This window comes from Mus caroli, chromosome 13 (genome assembly GCF_900094665.2).
Source record: "Mus caroli chromosome 13, CAROLI_EIJ_v1.1, whole genome shotgun sequence".
In the NCBI taxonomy this organism is placed as follows: Eukaryota; Metazoa; Chordata; class Mammalia; order Rodentia; family Muridae; genus Mus; species Mus caroli.
Window position 1 is genome coordinate 72547183 of NC_034582.1, and position 18147 is coordinate 72565329.

At 38.5% G+C, this 18147-nt stretch overlaps 1 protein-coding gene across 6 annotated transcripts in view; it reads left to right on the top strand.

Annotated features, from left to right (window-relative positions):
- Nucleotides 1-18147, top strand: part of Fam172a (family with sequence similarity 172 member A) — a 432511-nt gene that overhangs the window by 281536 nt on the left and 132828 nt on the right. For all 6 annotated transcript variants that reach the window (XM_029468399.1, XM_021180172.2, XM_029468404.1 and 3 more), the window contains 2 exons: nucleotides 7631-7747; nucleotides 13521-13605. In XM_029468399.1, coding sequence (XP_029324259.1) covers nucleotides 7631-7747; nucleotides 13521-13605 — 202 coding nt within the window. The remainder of the gene's footprint in view (nucleotides 1-7630; nucleotides 7748-13520; nucleotides 13606-18147) is intronic.

Here is an 18147-nt window from a genome sequence, read left to right on the forward strand (position 1 = left end):
CACGGCCTTTTTTTCCCTTTTCCTCTAAACCTCCCTTACTTGTATCTTTTGTGGCTCCAGAAGCCTGTCCATGACAGTGTGGCCTAGGCAGGAAAGGAAAGGGAAGTCACTACTGCTCTCTTCTGCCCGCCTGCAATAATAAATGACAGCTTACCATTCTGTAACTGTGGCTGAGATTTATCTTCATCAATGCGTGTGACCTAAGAATCTTTGGTTTACAGGCCCTAGCCCTTGGTGTTCTTGCCTGTGGAGAGCTTTTTCCTTCCTGAAATTAGACAAAGGTTGCAAGACTTGAAGCTAGGGCTACAAAACACAGGAAAAGAGAGTGTTGTCTTAGCCTGTCACAGTAGAGATCCAGCTGGCTGTGTTTACCTAAGCAGGGTGTGAGACTGCTTGTCCATCTGGGAGGGCTCTGTAAGTACTGAGATGGGCTCTGGTGTTTGAAGTTAGGAACCTTTTAAAATACTGCTTATACATCTTTCTACATGGGTGATTTTCTTTCTTCTTTTACTTTTAGAGAATTTCACCCAAGCGTACAATGCATTTTGGTCAAATCTACACTCCATTCCCTCCATTCCAATCCCCCCTCCCAGGCTACAAATATTCTCTTTGGATTTCATGTGTTCTTAAAAAAAAAATGCTAAGTCCTTCAAGTGTCTTAAGTTTGGAGTATATAGTTACATTGTTAAGCACTCAGCAGAGTAATACTTATACGTGTTAGCCATTTTGTAGTCAATCTTAATGTCTGTGTTATGCATATAGTGGCCAAACTAGTTTCTATGGAGACCAAAGCATGTGCTCATTGAAAAGGAAACTACCACTATTTGCAGCACTTCACAGACCCACTCCAGATGACCATGTGCAAGTAAGAATGTGTGCTTATCCTATTTATACCACATAAGTCAGCCCAGATCACTTTAGACTGGGAGAACGCTTTAATGACTCTTCACAGTGTTCCTCCCTTGGTATGAACTTTGTTGTCACTGAAGAATACCTTGGTACCATATCTCAAAAGGAAGTATGCTCTAAAAACATGACCATGGGTGTTAAGAGCAGAGGTCATGGGCTGGAGAGATGGGTCAGCGGTTAAGAGCACTGACTGCTCTTCCGAGCATCCTGAGTTCAAATCCCAGCAACCACAAGGTAGCTCACAACTATCCGTAATAAGATCTGACGCTCTCTACTGGTGTGTCTGAAGACAGGTACAGTGTACTTACATATAATAAATAAATAAATATTTTTAAAAAGAGCAGAGGTCAGAAATATTACTAGTTGCTATGTCTTGTCCCTCTGTACTTCTTTTACTAGGAGAGTGACTGCTACTCTTATTCTCATTTGAGGCTTTTTAGGATATTTAACCCTAACGAGAGAGAGAGAGAGAGAGAGAGAGAGAGAGAGAGAGAGAGAGAGAGAGAGAGAGAGAGAGGGAGAGGAGTGTGGAAGGAAGGGAGGGAGGGAGATCTTTGCTTGCTGATTGCTTTTAACTGTAACACTATACTGCCTTCCTCTAGACACATGCTTTCCTCTAGACACATGTTCTATCTCAGGGCTTTATCTTTGAGGAAAATGTAGATCTGCTTCTGTATCCAAAGGATAGGGGAACTCTTCTTTCCCTAATGTGCTGCATGGTGGTTCCATATTTCCTGGCCATCTCTGGCCACCCTGACAGGGTGGGAGTTGGGAAGGGAAGCAGAATTACCACAGTACAGCTCTGTCCTTCCCAGTGCACGCTGGTACTGTGACTGCTCTCGCACTCTGATTTGAGGATTTTAAGTAGACTTAATAAATAGCAGTTTTCTGTCACTGAGTCATACCATTATGGAAGTGTTGCCCCACAGATATGAAGGCTAAAAACAGGCCTACAAAGAGTTTCCCCTTACGGAAAGAATTTTGGAAAATGAAGTTTGTCAATAAATGTATTTCTGGACTGAGCATTTATATAGACTGGAATACATCTGTGGAGCAGTTTGTGCTGCCCATTTGCATGGGTCACCTATTGTGTGCTGTATGCCCCATCTGCTGCTTTTCTTTACTACTCAAAATGATGCTAGCATTGAGGTACATTTTATCATACTTGCATTTATAAATCGCAGTTATGCCAAACTCTAATCTGAAGGAACATGCATTGCTTGATTTCTTTTCAGTTATTCTTTTCTTACAAGAAGTTCACATGCTGTAACCTTCAGTACATATGTGTAACATATGTCATAATGTAAAGTTAAGGCATGCCTTTTCTGATGAAAGACTTTGAAAATATTCTCCTCCTGTTTAAAGCAGTTTCTTTTAAAATGTACCTTTGGTTCTGCCTGCACGCGTGCATATACACTCCCCTGTACTCAGCCCACAGTGTCCTTTCAGGGGGTCCTCTAGGACTTGAAAATGTGAGGACTAGGAAGACACCTGGCTGCTAGTAATGGAGGAAGGTAAACTGTCACTCCTTTCCTGTTAAAGTTAAGCCATCCCAGGGCAGAACTCCCACCTTTAGGGGGAGTGGGGTACTCTTTGGGGATTATTTAATTCCCCAAATCTGAGACCCAGAACAAAAGACATGCCAAAGACATCCCAGCAGGCCAGCAGGATGTCCTTAAGAAACCATCTTCTTCCTGTCCTCAAATTCAATCAGGACACACCTCTGCCACCATTTTAGTAAATTACATTAATTTTTCCATGTCTTTGATTCTTTGACAGTTTCATACACACACACACACACACACACACGTAATGAATTTAAGTAGTTTGCATTTCCAGTTCCCTTTGCTCATTTCTTTTCCTCTCCCACTGTGAGTACCCATCACAACCAGTCTCGCTCCTGTGTCCATGGCTTCCATTTATGGGTGACACGTTTAATTTAATTAGGTTACATGCAACAGCTTTGGAAGGAGCATCATCTCAGTGGTTACACCACTAACAAAAATGACCCACTCTTTTCCCAGCAACTCTAAACTGCCAGGAATCTTGGGGAGAAACTCTCCCCTATCCATTGATGAAATGTTGCTGGGTCTAGTCTTGTAGAAAACCACAGCTTCAGTGATCCCGTGAACACAATGGCCATGTCACAGTGTTTGAGGTTTATTTTCTGGGAGGAAAAAAAAAAAAAAAAACCTCATTGTGAAGTTCCAGGAGAATTAGATCTTGGGAGGACTCTAAGTTTCTAAGTACTGAAGGGAAACTGAACCTCTAGGACAGTATGACACCTGTAGATCTGTCCAGGGATTCGTGAGAAGAGTATCAGGTAGAGTATCAGAGAAGAATATCAATAAGGGCTGTGGGAGGAGCATGCAAAGTAAATTAGGTGTCAGAAAAGGCAGTGATCCTGGAAGAAGACAGCAGCCCTGCAAAAGGCTCAGACCTTATGTGAAAGAGAAGCAAGGGCAATCATTGCTGACCCAGGGCCCAAGATGCCAGAGGATCTTATGCTCTGACAAGGTCAGTCTGACCACGGTTGCTTAAAGTTTTAAACTTACCTTGGAAGAAAAAGCAGGAGTAAGTGGGCTCCCACTTCATTTCAGCCCCATTAAAATTGGGAATAATATGAGCCCTAATACAGATGGCATATGCTTTTGATCTGTTCAATGTACTTGTTATTAGTTAAGTTGATTAAACAGTTGTTAGACTAGGAATACACAAAATAGTGAAGCTCATGCAGATTACTTTACACTGAACCTAAGTTTAAAGAAATATGACTGGATAGCTGGATAGAATTAAGAAGAGGAAAGTAAAGTCGTCTGATAAAATACCATGTACACTAAAATCAATTTAATCCATAAAATAATATCCTTTTAATATGCATTATTGAGTTCAGAACTATAAATAAATTTTATAACACTCTTAGTTATGAGTTTTAGAACCTAATTGGTTCCTGACTTATGTCTTAGCATGTTTTTATTTGTCTTTGTCGTTTTCAACATTCCTTACTGATTTGCACTTGAGTCACTTCTTAATTATTTTTTTAATCTCCAAATACTATTGGAGAGTTAATTAGATATGCTTTTATAACAAGAATATCATATATGGCTGAGAAGCATCCATTGTGATGTGTGTGTGTGTGTGTGTGTGTGTGTATCATATTGCTGAGAAGTATCCACTGTGATATATATGTGTATATTGTATGTGAGTGTATGTTTGTATGGTATATACATACACACATATGCAACAACACACATCTACTGTCAGGCCACAATTGTCCTGACGTAATATCTGTGAGACCTATGACCATTTTCCTAACAGGTCTAGGGATATTTCCTCATCCCAAATATGGAAAGTAGCATGTTTAATATAAACTGCAGTAGCAGTTATGAATAAATGGGAAATAAATCAATACCCTATACTAATGAATACATTATTTGTTTTAAAACGTATTGACTAGTTTTTAGATATAAGTATCAACTGTAACTTTGCCATTTTTTGTAGGGAGCAGAGGAACCCCTGAGTGTGTGAACTCCTGGATGGATGTGCATTGTTGTCGTGAGCCATCCATGTCAAGGACCAAAGCCTGAGACTCATTAGAGATCAGTAAAGCCCTCCCCCATGGTGAGGCATAGAGGGGTGGCAAAACCTTCCTTTAGTCTTGGAGCAAATGTGGACATTGTGAGCACAAAGTATCCACTGTAGCTTTTTTCCCCAGACATTTATAGTCTGAAGACTGCTGTCCTCCAGAGACTTAACTTCCAAGATTAGCTAAACTTGCCTTCTTGCCTTAACTGTTCAATGGCCATATATCTGTCATTTCTTTGTTCCTTAACACCCTGTTAGGTTAATGCTTAGAGCTTTGTAAGGACATGACAGAACATAGTATATTAAGCCATGGATCATTAGGATGTTAACTCTATGAGATATTAAACTCTTTATCACTTCTGTTGAACTATTCTGAAGTTGTTCTGAACTGAAATGAGATAATCATTGTTTCTTTCTAAAAGGCTGTTATAGATATTAAATTGATCTTAGGTGTGATTGTCCAAAGGGATTGCTTGGATGCATAAATACCCATAGTTCATCAAGAATATGTTAAACTTTGAGATTGCAGGGCCTTGTTGTTTCTTAGAGATTATGGGTCCCATGGAGATACTCATGAAAGCTATGGATCATTGCCTAAAAGAGTACTCCTAAGTTATATGAACATAATTTTCAGTGTTTACCTGAATGGATTTAATTAAATACCATTATGTCCATCTTAGATGGGCATGTAGAACTTCAGTGGTATGTCTTTTTCCTTTTCAGATTTCTAGAATCCTAGCACACTGCTATGTTATAAATGACATCCTATAACTTGTTTTCCTGCCGCTCTACTACACCCATTTCTTGCCTCACTCTATTCTATCTAAAATCTGCTTCTTAAACATTCCTGATCTAGGTTCTTAGGTAGTCATTTCCACTTGGACTTCCCAGTGTCTTTGCAGTGACCACACAGCATTGTGGAAGTGAAGAGGGAAGGGAGAAAGACTACACCAGGCCAGCAACACACGGAACAGTGGCTTTGCAAGAAATGACAGACACACAAGGTCCCACCAGTGCTGAAGTTTTTGAAACAGAAGTAAATTGACTTATTAAGATTCTTTTTATTGATTCACTGCCATCTAAAGGATCAAATATTTGCGATTCTTTGACGCGGGGTTCATTACAGATGAATCTTTAAGTTTCACAAATTGCTCTTTAAGTTCTTTGGGAATTTGGCTATTCTAGACTTCTAAATATGAACTATCAAATTGATTTTTAAACCGCAAAGTTTTATAGCACTATTTGGCTGTATCGTATTGGACTAGAATATGATGTGAAGAACAGTTGTACAAGACACATCAAGTGTGTAAAGTTTCTGTCAGCTAGATGGTCCCAGGTCATTCATCCAGCAGCTCCGTGTCATTCCTGTTCTTAGAATCTTAATCCCCAGACAGTTAGCGTTTGCACCAAGTCTGTTGCCTGTTCATCTCTTAATTTTATTTCAAAAATGACTATCAAGATTTAATGTCTTCAGATAACTAAGTAAATTTGCATATGTTAGAAACAGCCATAATAAAACCCAGATCCAGAAGTCTTTAGATTACCAGAAAATGTTGTTCTTCAGTTGTAACTTTATCAATTGTCTAACCCTCTGTATGTTTTCATGTTTAGGAAATGAGAGCAAGGTCATGAGATTTCTTCCTTAGCCAGATGGATTTACTATTGTGGGATTTTTAAAAATTAGATGATGTTATTGTATTGTTTAATATTCTAGTGTCAATAGTGGCCCAATTAGAAAATTATTTTTTTTTAAGGTAAAGAAAGTAGATACCCATTAGTATGAAACATTTAACTGGAGTGTTATATGCCTTAGAGGTTATAGACATTGCTAGAGCGGGGGGGGGGGATGTTTTTATGAAAGTCTTTGGTACTGCATATCAATATCAGTTGTAGTAGCTCATTATTATATGAGCAGAAAATACAAGTACACCAAAATACAAAGTTATAGGTGCAAAAATGCTTCCAAGGCAACATTAGCAGTGAGTTGAATGCTTTTATGTAGTACTCATTAATAGACATGAAAATGCAGAGTTTAATCTGAGAGAAGAATTGATTTTGAGATAGCTCAGAGTACGTCAAGTATCATCTGTCTAGACATGTGACTTACAGTGTCTCTGCATGCGCTCTCCCCCGTTTGCCGCTCTCCCCTTTGTTAAGCCCACCATTATGTTTCTGATGGACAATTCATTGAAATTAAACACAAATGGTAGAGAAGAGAAAGTGCCCTTTTTCTTCAGTATAGGGTCATTGGTGGAAAGAAGTACAGCATTATGACAGAACATGGGCTTTAATTTTTTGTTATATTTTATATATTAATAAGCCACATCAGGGTGTCCAGTATTCACAGATTGAAATAGCTTTTGCTTCTTTTGATACTACACTTTTACTTTTCCATTTCCTTATCTGGCTAGCCACTGAGAAAGTAGTCAGTATCTTCTGGCCAGGCAAAGTCCTTCTTTTCAGAAGGTAGTAAATTTTATAGATATAACATTGTATAGAGAGCAGTCAAAGTGTAATAATTTGCCAACATAAAGAAATGTATCAGAGATCAAAATAGTATCATTAGAGTGAATGAGAATGTGTGTGTGTGTGTGTGTCTGTGTGTGTGTGTGTGTGTGTGTGTGTGTGTGTGTGTGTGTGTGTCTAAATCATCGAGGAATTGCGTAGCCATGGTAAAGAGCAGGCTAGTTAAATTGGAGAACTAAAGCAAGATGCTTTTTTTCACCAGTGTGCCACCACCTGAAAATTAGTAGAAGACAGTCCTGAGTAGATAACAGTGAGCCCCAGGTGCTAACTTCCCTGAAGCACTGAAATGGGAAGTGATGGAAGAAATTTATAAAAGAAACCCTCAGGGATTCCCCTGTGATCCCTTTAATCCTTGAATTGTCAAGCCACATGGAAAATAATAGAGCTGGGTCGTTCCAGGACTTAAGTAGTATTAGCTTTTTGAAAGAAAATGTTGGCCTTTTCATATCCACGGACAGGAATAGGATATGTATTCAAATAGAAAGGAGTAACTTGGAGCCAAAGATGCATGTCTTTTTTTCATTTCTAATATAGTATTGTCTATGACTAAGCAGGCTTTATTGGGAAGAAAAATTAGAGTCAATGGTTTATTTTGTTCTTTTTAAAACAGATGATTCAACGAGAAGCAGATGTAAAAAGTAAGGTGACTGCTGTGGCATTGACAGACTCTGTTCACAATGTGTGGCATCAAGAAGCTGGCAAAACCATCCGAGAATGGATGAGAGAGGTGAGGCATGGCTTGGTTTGGTGCTGAGATGAATGGGAATGAGCCTTTGTATTTGGAGACCCCAGCAACTTATATTGCTGCCCATCCTGCATTCGCTAGAGACAGAACACTCAGAATGAAAAGTCTAGATACAGTTAAAATAATAATAGAGACCTTCTTCTGAAGAACAACACTTGCATCCTTGCCTCCATTACTGAATAGAGTATTATGTATGCATACACTATGCATTTTAGCTGATAAGGTCTTGATATTACAATTTATATTCCCTAATGTTCAATTTTTCTAGCTATTTATTATTGAAGCTGCATAATTACAAGAAAGAAGTTTCATGTACACTCAGTCTTGTCTCTTTTTTTCTGGAAATACGATAGGATATGCCACTATGAAAGTGATTGGCTAAGTACTGCCATAGGGCTGGAAGTGGTAAAAAGCTGACTTGCTCTTACAGATGTTTGAGCTGGCCACTGCCCCACCTCCTTCTGGGCAAGCTGTTTATTGCATGTCCCTGGTGACTCTGAAAACTAACCAGGATCTACTCTTCAACATGGCCCATGTTTTTTTCTTCAGTCCATTATTCAGCCCACTGATCCTACAGACATCCAGTTGAAAGTCCTTTCTATTTACGTTACCTTCCTGAGACCATAAGAATTTGACATGATCCACATGGTAGAATATCAGTAATGATCATATAAGTCAGTAATTGCTCAATTATGGTACTTACTCCTGGGCATTCTTTTTCTATTAGACGTTCTTTATGAACATCAATCTAAGTGACAAATAAGCACATGCATGCACATACACAGACATACACACACCTGTGCACACACAGATGCACTCACATAAACCTACAAAAAAGTTAAACTATTTGAAAGTATCCTCTCTCCTAATAAAGACATTTAGTGAGCTGGAATAATCTATGAACAGTCCCGCTACAGAAAACAGTACTTCTGTGTTCACATCCTGTTGGTTAGCTTCCTTATTATACCAAATAGTAGCTTAAATTTGAAAGTAAAACACTGCCAGCAATTGCTTAGGCATTCTTATTATATTAAAGACTGGGAATGCCATGGTTTTATTTCATAAGCAACAATTTAATGTGATAAAGTTGTTTGTATTAAACATTTTTACCGGAAACCTCTTAAATATTTCAAGCCTATCAATTTAGCAAACAGAAGAGACTAAGAATTAAATGTGTACAGTAAATAATTATAAAATAACATTTTCTCATAAAGAAGGCTTAAGGAGGACTACATTAGTAGTCCACTGAAAGGAAACCTGCCCTCTGCTAAAGGGCTCTTGTCATACCATGTCCCAGAACAGTCCATGCTTAATGTATGACACGCCTCGGCCATAGCCCTGACCTGAAGTCTGTAGCACCCTCTTTGACACCCTTTGACCCTTAGTATAGGCCCTAGGGACATGGTCTGGTCATGTCTGAAGAGCAAAAACTCCATCAAAAATTAGCCCTTAAGGCCATAATTATTTACAACTTATGTGAGGGTAATTAATAAATGTGAGTAAAACCTAGAATCAAGCAATAAAGGAAGCTTTTCTAATACCTTGCACAAAATTATCTTCTTTTTCTCTTCAGATATACCAAATTTTACATTCTTCTTAATACTACTTTACTAATTGTTTTAGAATTTCATAGAATATATGTTGATTACTCTGTCTGTCTCTGTCTTTGTTTCTGTCTCTCTGTCTCTGTCTCTGTCTCTGTCTCTCTCTCTCTCTCTCTCTCTCTCTCTCTCTCTCTCTTTCTCTTTCCTCTTCCTTTCCACTTGCCCATTTTTATTGGGATAGAGAGATGACTCAACCAATAAGAGAAACTCACAACTAGCTATAATTCCAGCTCCATCCAATGGTTGTGGTGCCTTCTTCTGGCCTCTGTGGGAACCTGCACTCACATGACATACACTAAAGGTTTTTATAAAAAAGATTGATTGATTGATTGATTGATTGATTGAATGTATATGAGTACACTGTAGCTGTCTTCAGACGGATCAGAAGAGGGCATTGGATTTTATTACAGGTGGTTGTAAGCCACCATGTGGTTGCTGGAAATTGAACTCAGGACTTTTGGAAGAGCAGTCAGTTCTCTGAACTGCTGAGCCATTTCTCCAGCCTCAAATTAAAATTTTTAACATAAAATTGTATTTCATGACAAGATGGCTCAGTGGGGATAAAAACGCTTACTGCACATGACAACCTGACTTCAACCAGTAGATTCCATAATAGAAGAAAAGAATCCATTCTTGAAAGCCCTCACATACCCAGTGTGATTAACTTGCACACACACACACACACACACACACACACACACACACACACACGTGCGCGCATGCACACTCAATAAACTAAAAATTAAGTAAGATAAAAACAAAAATTATTTTCATGTCTACACAAATGTTATCCAACCTAGGCACAAGACAAAGCATGTCACTCTTCACTGTGGCCATTAGGCACTTCCTGTTCCTATGACTAGTCCCTAAACTATGGGTTTTACAAAGAAAATTTCTCAACCACAAAACTACAAGATCATAATCACAGCATAAGAAACCTTTTTACATTGAAACTCTTTTTTTTAATTTATTTTTTACAGTCCATATTTTGTCCCCCCACCCGATCCACCCTCCAACTATTCCTCATCCCATACCTCCTCCCTCCACCCCGACATGACCTCTTAAGTTCCCTAGGGCCTCCAGTCTCTTGAGGGTTAGGTGCATCATATCTGAATGAACACAGACCCAGAAGTCCTCTACTGTGTGTTGGGGGCCTCATATCAGCTGGTGTATGCTGTCTGTTTGGTGGTCTAGTGTTTGAGAGACCACAAGGGTTCAGATTGAGACTGCTAGTCCTCCTACAGAATCGCCCTTCTCCTCAGCTGCTTTCAGCCTTCCCTAATTCAACCAAAGGGGTCAGCTGCTTCTGTCCATTGGTTGGGTTCAAATATCTGCCTCTGACTCTTTCAACTGCGTGTTGGGTCTTTTGGGGGGCAGTCATGATAGGTCCCTTTTTATGAGCCTTCCATAGCCTCAATAACAATATCAGGCCTTGGGACCTCCCCTTGAGCAGGATCCCACTTTGGGCCTGTCACTGGAACTTTATTAAACATTTTTTTTCCTTTTGGACATGAAGATATGTGAGGTAAGTGATCCATTCCAATACTCTGGCTCTCCTGAGGACTCCTTTCTTCAGGTTTGCTTAATGAGACAAGCAAGTGCTACACCAGTCTCCTGGAAGAACTGCTGGTTTCTGTGCTGTAACTTACCTTCTTGACCACTCTACATCAAAGACTGAGATTCAGGAGACGAACAGCATATCACTATGGTTGAAGTTCAGCTAGTTTTCCGAATGTGTAGCCACCCGAGATACCCCTATCCCCTGTGAAGAACTGGAATTAAGAGGATAATTGGGGAAATAAGGAGAGGGGAAAAAAGCATTAGAACAATTTGAAACAAATTCAGGGAAGTACATGTGAGAAGGTAAGGTTTAACACAGATTAAATACATGAGAAAGGTCTATATGTCTTTATTTACACATTGCAAAGTTTATGCCACTTTATTTCACTTCTTTCAGTAGCAAACATTTTACCTTGTACCTGCTTTCTCTGTACTCTTCCCAGTGGAACTACAGTGCCCCATGTAGAGAGCATGGACATTCTGCCTGCCCCTCCCTGCCTGCCCCCTCCCCACCCTTCAGGCTAGGTTTCTTTTCTTTTCAGTCGTAAGCAGGATTGCACAAGGTGTTTGACCTCTTCACATTAACTATATGCTGCTTCACTCGTCCCTGATTTTTTTTGCATGTGAGATCAAAGCTTTCCGCATGTTCTAAAAGAACTAAAATTTCAGAATTATAAAATGGTACCCTATATTTTCCTTTCAGTCTCTGAACCAAAGGTGATCTGTTTTTTTTTTTTTTAATGGACATAAGGTTCATTTGACTCAGCTTTATAAGTCAAGATGAGTTAGAAAAATGATTAATTGCTTACAGATTATAATGTGCCATCACTTTTATTAATACTAGAAAATTCTGTAAGACATAGTTTTACATGTGTGAGATGTAGGTGATCAGTATTAAGACTGACATATCACCTGGGTAATAGCCAACTTTCATCAGATTTGGAGGCACTAGTAAGATGAATAATAATTAAAATATAGACCTAATCGCTGCCTGTCTGTTGGTAGTGCTAATTGCTGTCATTGAAAAGACTGAATTGTTTAAACGTGGGGGAGAGAAAGAGAAAGTCATTCTTCACTGAAGCTATCTCCCTGTATCATAGGAAGCCTATTTTTAGTACCTATAGAAGTCATGATTTTTTAATTTATTAGGGGCTGTGATGAATGATAAAACAAATCATCCATTTACATATCTTGACACTGCTTTGGAGAATACTTATTTCTTACAAGCGAGTGTCACATTGTATATAAAAGCTGGCTAATTGTGTGCTAATCTTCTGCATTATCTAGAATTCTCTGAAGTGGTCTTCTATCAATGGTAATATTAATTGTACTTATTTCAAATGTATGAAATATCTTCTAAATCCCTATTTCTTTTATAATTCATATTCCTCTTATATTGTCTAATTTTACTTTCAGCTGCTAATTAAGATTAGGAGTGCACATTATAGAATATATATCCATTCCAAACTATCAAGCTTTTGTCACACATGAAAAATACTAATATCTTATCTGTTTTAAATATAAAAAGTGTGAAAGCATTTAAGAACATTACTAGATGTGTTTGTTTTCATGGTTTTTTCCAACACAGTTCAATAGCTTCATTGATCCACTGTTTCTTACAAAAATCTGCCATGCTTTGTGAGCCTCACTTTCTAATCTCATACAGCAACCCTTCCTTTATATTATCCCTGCTCTCTCTGGTCCCAGAACAGTAGGGTTGCCTTGACAAATCTATTCAAAAGCCATTCCTCGGCCTTTATTGGTGGGGACTGGGGCCTTTGAAATTCTCTCCTCACTGCAGCACAGCTGACATCTTCTTCCAGACAGAATGAATTAAGGAAATACAATAAGACACTTGATCTACCAGTCAAGGACCCTTCCTTAGTGAGAACAGATTCCATGGTGCACAGCCAGGGCAGCAAGCATCGAAAATGCACAAGACATAGTGTTTACCAGAATAGCAGTCACAGATTTTTCTGACATGATTGATGGAAGAATTTCTTTTAAAATAAACTCTGTCTATGGAAATTCTTTGTGTGTGTGTGTGTGTGTGTGTTGTGAATATTTCTTAAACTATATAATCACATCTTTAAACTAGTATTAAGTATATATTTAAGTGTATGAAAGACCTAGAATGTTATTTCATTTATCTGACTTGCCAGTCACCATCACCTGCAAGACTGAATATTAATGCTGAAGTTTTGTGTCCTCAGATACAGCTACAGTTCACCAGGTTGTATTTGTATATAATTTTGATATAGTATTCATTGAAGTGGGTCAGAGTAAAAATTGAAAGGAATTACAGGCCAGAGTTGAGGCCTTTACATCTAACTTTTCTTAGAAATATATTGCACCATAGTTTACTGTTTATGTGTCTTAGCATCAACACAGATTATTTGCTGAATTATAAAAGGTAAAGTTTTCTATAGTCATTAATAATTACTGACTGCTTAAATAAGTAAAAAATTTTAAATGTATAAAATATGAATATATTACTGATTTATTTTATAGGACAAATTTACCTCTTCAAGCTAGAAATGTAGCTTTCCCTTTAATTATATGTAATCAACATTGTGTCTATTACATTGCAGAACTGTTGTAACTGGGTCTCCAGCTCAGAACCATTAGATACATCGGTGGAGTCCATGCTGCCTGACTGTCCCAGAGTGTCTGCAGGTATATGTTTGACGAAAAGGGGAGTATACATAAAAGTCATACTGGTGAAGTGTAGAATTCTGTTTTGTGAATTAAATACATTATTGCTCTATCTTAAACTGTTTATAATATATTCCATAAGTCTAAAATAATAGCAAAACTTGGTTAAGTAGCTTAAAATGCTTATCAACAAACATGTCAATAATAATATAGAGAATTTCTCTTGGAGCTTAGGGAGATGAAACTGTGCTAAAAGACAAGAACTCAGTAGCCATGTAGAATTTCAGAAAGATGTTTGTTTCTGAGCACCAATCCCAGTACTAATGTCAGTTAGGCATATGATCTAGAGAAAATGTATTTTCATGCAAAGATTTTTAAGTGGACATTGTGTGTGAATCCCTATTGGATTTGGATGTAGGAAGTTATGCAAGGTGGCATCCTAGGCAAAAGAAACAGCATTAGAAGGAAGAGAGCCAAAATGGTTCTAAAGACATTCAGAGATAGTAAAGGCCAGCATGTTCTGCCCATTGAAAGAAGAAAGGCAGTAATGCATCCAGGAGCAGCAGGACTCTGGGACATGGTAGGACCGTGTTAATTTCTTTTGTATCTGAATATCTAGGTAGAAAGTGACATTATATTTGTCATTGCTTTTTTAGTTTGGCTTTTACAGCTCCCAATAATTCTCTATGATAACACAGAGTGAGCAGTAGTGATAACTAGTGACAGCAGCTGACTTGCTATGGCTATGAATGCTAGAAAAGAAACAGGAATTTGGAACAGAGACTATTCCATGTCTCAGTCAGATAGATGACAGCTAATCACCAAGTAAATGTGTTTATTATTTGATGGAAACCATTTGGTGACTGGTTCAAATTGTAGGTGATAAACTGCTGATAGTTAAATATCACTCTCATTAACACATTAACTGAAATTCACTGTTATTAGAACTAAACTTTTTGTTTCTCAGTCAAGGTCTAATCAGAGAAATAGAACTACCAAGGGGTATCTATGCTATGATACATTTGTATATGTACGTTTTGCAACCTGCTTGGTTGCTCATGGTAGCTATATGCTAAGAAATCACAGAGCTCCCAAATGCTGTCTCAGTACCCATGGGGAAATGCAGAGTTAGTTTCCTGAGAGCCACTAACCATATTTTTTTTATCAACCAATCAAAACAAATTCCTTGTTTTATATGAGATTCTACTTAAATATACATCCTATCACGTGTGTTGTTCAAATCCATGCCCAACATCACTGTAATTCATGCCTGTACATGGCTTACACATACATTTCTTTGCCTGTACATGGCTTACACATACATTTCTTCATAGCATGTGTCACAGCTGTCTTGGATATAAGAATATCACAGCTGCCTTGGATGAAAGAATATCAATTTGACATTCCCATAACACCATATTCAGGGTATCATTTGAAATGTGAAATCAAAACACAAAAATGTGAAAAACATGATACTAAACAGTCCATGAAAATTCACTTGTTTACAGTATTAAAACTGAAACAAGAAGATAGACCAGGGTCTTTTTGAAACATATGAATGATGATGCAAACTTTAGTAACTCTGTGTATGTATGTAATGACTACCAATGTAGCATAAATGTTGATTTGGGGTTATCAATAAGTTGTAGTGAGCAGATGAGTTCAAAAGTCTAGGATACAGAAAGAATTAAGACATTATCAGTATAGATGACAGATCTTTTTTCTTTACTGATATTTGACTAGAGCTAGTTAAACAGGCTTTTCAAGGACAAAAATTTGCATTTGATGTTGTGACTTTAGGACCTAGAACAGATACTTACTGAAGTTTGATATAAAGTGGAAAAGAACAAAAAATGGGCTAGAACTCATAAAAGCTAGCTTCCACAAAGATGGATTCATTTCAGTGAATCTTGCTTGTGTTGTCTGTGGTACACATGTCCTGTGGAATTCCATGTCCCTTGTTATGGACTTAAGTACACACATACTAGCTCCCATGGGCAGAGATGCTAAAGGAAAAACAGAGCAAGTAAGAACAGAAGCTCCTAGCTACTGCCTCCCACTACAAGATATGTCCAGATGTTATATGCTAGGAATGGCTGCTGCTCTGCAGTGTATGGGTCCATGACTGACCCCACCCCCAAACACACACACGCGCACACACACACACACACTCCCTTGTATGCCTTCTTAATGAGAAGCATAGGAAACAAATTGTAAACTATCATTCAACCTAGACAAATTTACAGTTTTCCACTCATTTTCATATCCTTAATATATCATTTGACCTAGCAGATGGTTCATATCTGTAACCCTTATACTTGACTTAGATAGGAGGATTACAAGTTCAACGACAGTCTAGGTTAGTTCTTGAATAAGAAAGTGAGCTCAGGCCAGCCTGGGTCCCACATACAGGTATATCCATACCAAAATAAAGAAAAAACTATTACTAGCTTTTTGAGTCTTTGAAACTGTTCATGTAATTATAGCTGGTGTTTACAACAATCTTCTATGTATTCAGAACCTGTAGGCTTTAGCTGCTTGGGATTCTTCCCTAGTTCAATGATGTACCCCTTTGTTTCTGGAAGGTCTCCTGCCTAAATCAGAGTTTTATAATCCCGTATTGAATATAATTGCAGGAAGTACTAACAGCCTAGAGAATTTCTGGATTGCTGATTGTCTTACTTATTTGTCTATTGCTCTGATGAAACTCCATAACCAAGGCCACTAACACAAGAAATTGTTTATTTAGGATTTTCAGTTACAGAGGGTTAGAGCCCATGATAGTGGAGCAGAGTCATGGTGGCAGGAACAGCTTAGATCTTACATCTTGATACTCAAGTAGGAGGCTAGAAGGTAGAGAGAGGCAGAAAGAAGGAGAATGTGCAAGTCTTTTGAACCTCAAAGTTTTGAAAACATAGTGACACACATCCTCCAACAAGGCCATACCCCCCTAATCCTTCCCAAACAGTTCCACCAACTGAGAATCAACTATTCAGATACATGAGGCCATGGGAACCATTCTCATTCAGACCACCAAACAGATAAATTCTTCTTTACCTATTATATAGGAGCAACTCTGTTTTCACGTAGAAATAAGGATATGTCATCCACATAGTGTCATAACAACAACTATTTCCTGTAGTCTCAGAAATATCAGGTAATTAAAGTAGAAAGATAGTAGTCTCAATTTTCTATGGAATCCTTATTAGAAAACCAACACACTATTCCTTCTTGTAGAACCAAGACTTTAGACCAGAAGAAACTGGAGTCACCACCAGAAGAGTGGGAAACAGCAGTTTTATTAGTAGATCATTAGGGGTAACAGAGAGGTTAGTCACTTTTCTATCCCTCACTCACACATCAATAGTAAATATCTCTGTCTACTAAACACTGGTCTAGAGGACACTGTTTCAGCTCCACTGGGTATTGTCACTCAGCAGGCATCATAACTTAATTTTTAAAAGGTATTTCCATTGTTTTATCAAGCTTGCTGTTGAGGGGCAATAGGGAACATGGTAAGGCTATGGTGTGCTGGCAGACCTCAGGCTCCACCTTGTCTATCACTGGTCCTCCTGATGAAAACTAGCTGCTGTGCTACAAGCTGCTCTTTGGAGAAACTGGCATGGTGAGGAGCTGGGTTGTCTCTGGATAAAAGCTAATGAGAACTTAAGGTCTTCCAACAGCTCCATGAATGACCTTGAAAGAGGATGCTCCACAAGTTGAGCCATGAGTCAACTGCAGCCCCAGCTTGACTGTACCCTTGTGAGAGATACCACCAAGATCACTCAGCTAAGACATGTTAAGATGTCTGACCCACAGAATGAGATGATAAATGAGTACTGTCTAGGGGATGATTTATTACTCAGAAAGTGGTAGTTAATACTGCAGAATGAAACTTTGACTCTGGGAGTCACTGTACCCTGTGCAGCAACACCACGATGCACTTATTTAAGTAAGTAATAAAGCCTTATGAGGCTCACCTTCTAATATTGTGGCCTTGCAGGGAAACTCTTTCTAGAAAGACATTTAAGTAGTCATTGAAGATCATCTGTTTCTACCTTGCTCCACTTCTCACTCCAACTCCCCAGTTAGACTGGCTGTCAAAGTATTCACCTATTTTTTAACCATTTTCCCCTCCCTTAAAGAAGAACTTGCTCCTCTGTAGTAACTTCTTAAGGGATTGAGTCCAGAAAAATTGAAAATATTTCTTGCCAGATGCGGCAACAGGAAAATCACAAGTTCATGGGCAGGCTGGGCTGCAAAGCAAGCTCTTAAATAGGCGAGACAGCCTGTACACCATAGCAATAGTCTTGCTAAGGGGTGGGCGTGGAGGGATTTTATATATTCTGAGCAGTACACATTTATATAGTCTTCACATAGTAAATACTTAATGAGTTCTGGGTACTATTTGGGACCTGAAAACAGAGCAGTTAATAGAGCCTTCCCTAACCGTATTTTCCCTTGGAGTTAAAACAAGCAAGCAAGCAAGCAAGTAAGCAGGAGAAGGAGGAAGGGAGGAAGGGAGGGAGGGAGAGAGAGAAAGGAGGGAGGGAGGGAGGGAGG